The sequence below is a fragment of the Colobus angolensis genome, unplaced genomic scaffold (genome assembly GCF_000951035.1).
Source record: "Colobus angolensis palliatus isolate OR3802 unplaced genomic scaffold, Cang.pa_1.0 Scaffold267, whole genome shotgun sequence".
Taxonomy (NCBI): Eukaryota; Metazoa; Chordata; class Mammalia; order Primates; family Cercopithecidae; genus Colobus; species Colobus angolensis.
This window is the reverse complement of record NW_012115899.1, coordinates 1,470,216-1,472,052: the sequence shown is the minus strand read 5'-3', so window position 1 is coordinate 1,472,052 and position 1,837 is coordinate 1,470,216. Positions and strand designations below refer to the sequence as shown.

General features: G+C 49.2%; 1 protein-coding gene across 1 annotated transcript in view; it reads left to right on the top strand.

Annotated features, from left to right (window-relative positions):
- RAP1GAP2 (RAP1 GTPase activating protein 2) overlaps nt 1-1,837 on the top strand; it is a 158,398-nt gene that overhangs the window by 118,186 nt on the left and 38,375 nt on the right. Inside the window, exon 14 of the mRNA XM_011947515.1 lies at nt 317-472. Within this exon, the coding sequence (XP_011802905.1) occupies nt 317-472 (156 nt within the window). The remainder of the gene's footprint in view (nt 1-316; nt 473-1,837) is intronic.

The window sequence follows — 1,837 nt, the reverse complement described above, 5'->3', positions numbered from 1 at the left end:
AAAAAAAAAAAAAAGGTTGAAAGAAGAACCCCCCTGGTTTTCCCCATATAGGAAAGCAACTCAAAAGATACACAAAGCACGAAGCGTGTTCCATGCACTCCTCCCGTTGCTGCCCGGCATCAGTACTGTGCTTTCAATCTTAAATTTCCAAAACAACCACCGCGAACTCTTCTTACTCAGAATTCAGGTGTCCCGTGTGCAAATGAAAGTGAATTCAGGTGTCCTGTGTGCAAATGAAAGTGAACCCACTCTTTCCCCAAAACATCTTTCATGATGTTCCTAACTGGCTGATAACCTCTCAACACTTTCTATTTAGCTCCAGAGAAAGCGACACATTGGAAACGACATTGTGGCCGTCATCTTCCAAGAGGAAAACACGCCATTTGTCCCAGACATGATAGCCTCCAATTTCTTACATGCCTACATCGTCGTGCAGGTCGAGACCCCAGGCACGGAGACCCCATCCTACAAGGTAAGGAGAACGCCTTGTGGGAGGAAGTGGTGAGCCTCGACACCTTATCCTGTGTGGATCCTATGGTATCAGAAGGCACTAGTCCTTAGCAGTCAGAGATTCTCCGTGAGTTCTCAGGTTTCTGGGGTTTGGAGCTAGATTCTGGGTGGGGAGGAGCTTCCAAGGCCCCCTGATCCCCCTTGCTGCCTCCAGGCTCAATGGCATCTTACTTGAGGGTTCAGGAGCTCTGAGTGTTGTATTTGGGATCAGGTAATGCCATTTGCTCGAGTAAGGCAGAGCTACAATAAAGAAACAGCGTGGAAAGGACGAGCAGGAAAGGGTAGCGATAGAAGGGTGGTAACAAAGGAAAGAAAGAAAAAACGTGTTTATGGTGAGGGTGGAGAGGAGGGGCCTGGTAGACCCTGGCCACTGGGTGAGCCCCTGGCCTGGCTGTTTTGGACAAAGGATGGATCTTAATTTAAAGGACTCCAGGGAGGCAGATACGCAAGCACCTGGGTCTGAACCTCCCAAGCAGTCACGGGTCTGTCAGATGGCTCGAAATCCTCGCCAGTGCAGTTGACAGCGAGACAGAGCAGCTCATTGCCCCTACAGTCCCCTGCTCCCTCATGGCTGGATCGCTGACCCTCCCCTCCTCTGCTCCACCAGAAAGAATCTCGACCTCTTGGGCAACAGTCTCTTGGAATCGCAGTGCTGTGGCGGGCACAGGACTCAAGGGCAATAGACTGAGGCAGGGTTTTCAAGGTGAGGGTTAGGCAGTCTCCAACTCCCTGCAGATAAGTGCAAAATGCTGAATTTGTGCCCTTCCTTGGATTCCTGAAAAGGGAGGCCATACCTTAAATTCTCCAAGGGCTCCCTGCTCTGCGAAATATCAGGAACCGCTGTTCTAAGGGAGAGGAAAGATGAGCCTGTGATTGCTAATGGGAAACCGTGAGGCCTGATAATGATTCCCATCAAATAATTTCAGCCCATACTGATTCCTGGGGTTCAGGATGCCACAACACTTCCACTCAGTTAAGTGCAAAATTCACGTCACCTTTTAAAACCAAATGTGAATCGTCAGAAGAAAATAAATAGAGGCTGGGCACGGTGGCGTACACCTGTAATTCTAGTGCTTTGGGAGGCAGAGGCAGGAGGATTGTTTGAGGCCAGAAGTTCAAGACCAGCCTGGGCAACATAGCGAGACCCTGTCTGTAAGAACAAAACAAAACAAGCAACAGAAACCAAATAGCAACTCCCGGCTGTTGAGGTTGATTCCTTTATGCCCAGGCTCATGCATCCCTGCCATTGAGCAGTTTTAGCTGAAGTTGGAGAAGACATGGTGTGGGCTTTTTTTTTCTTTTCATTTCGTTTCTATTCCCCTTCCCT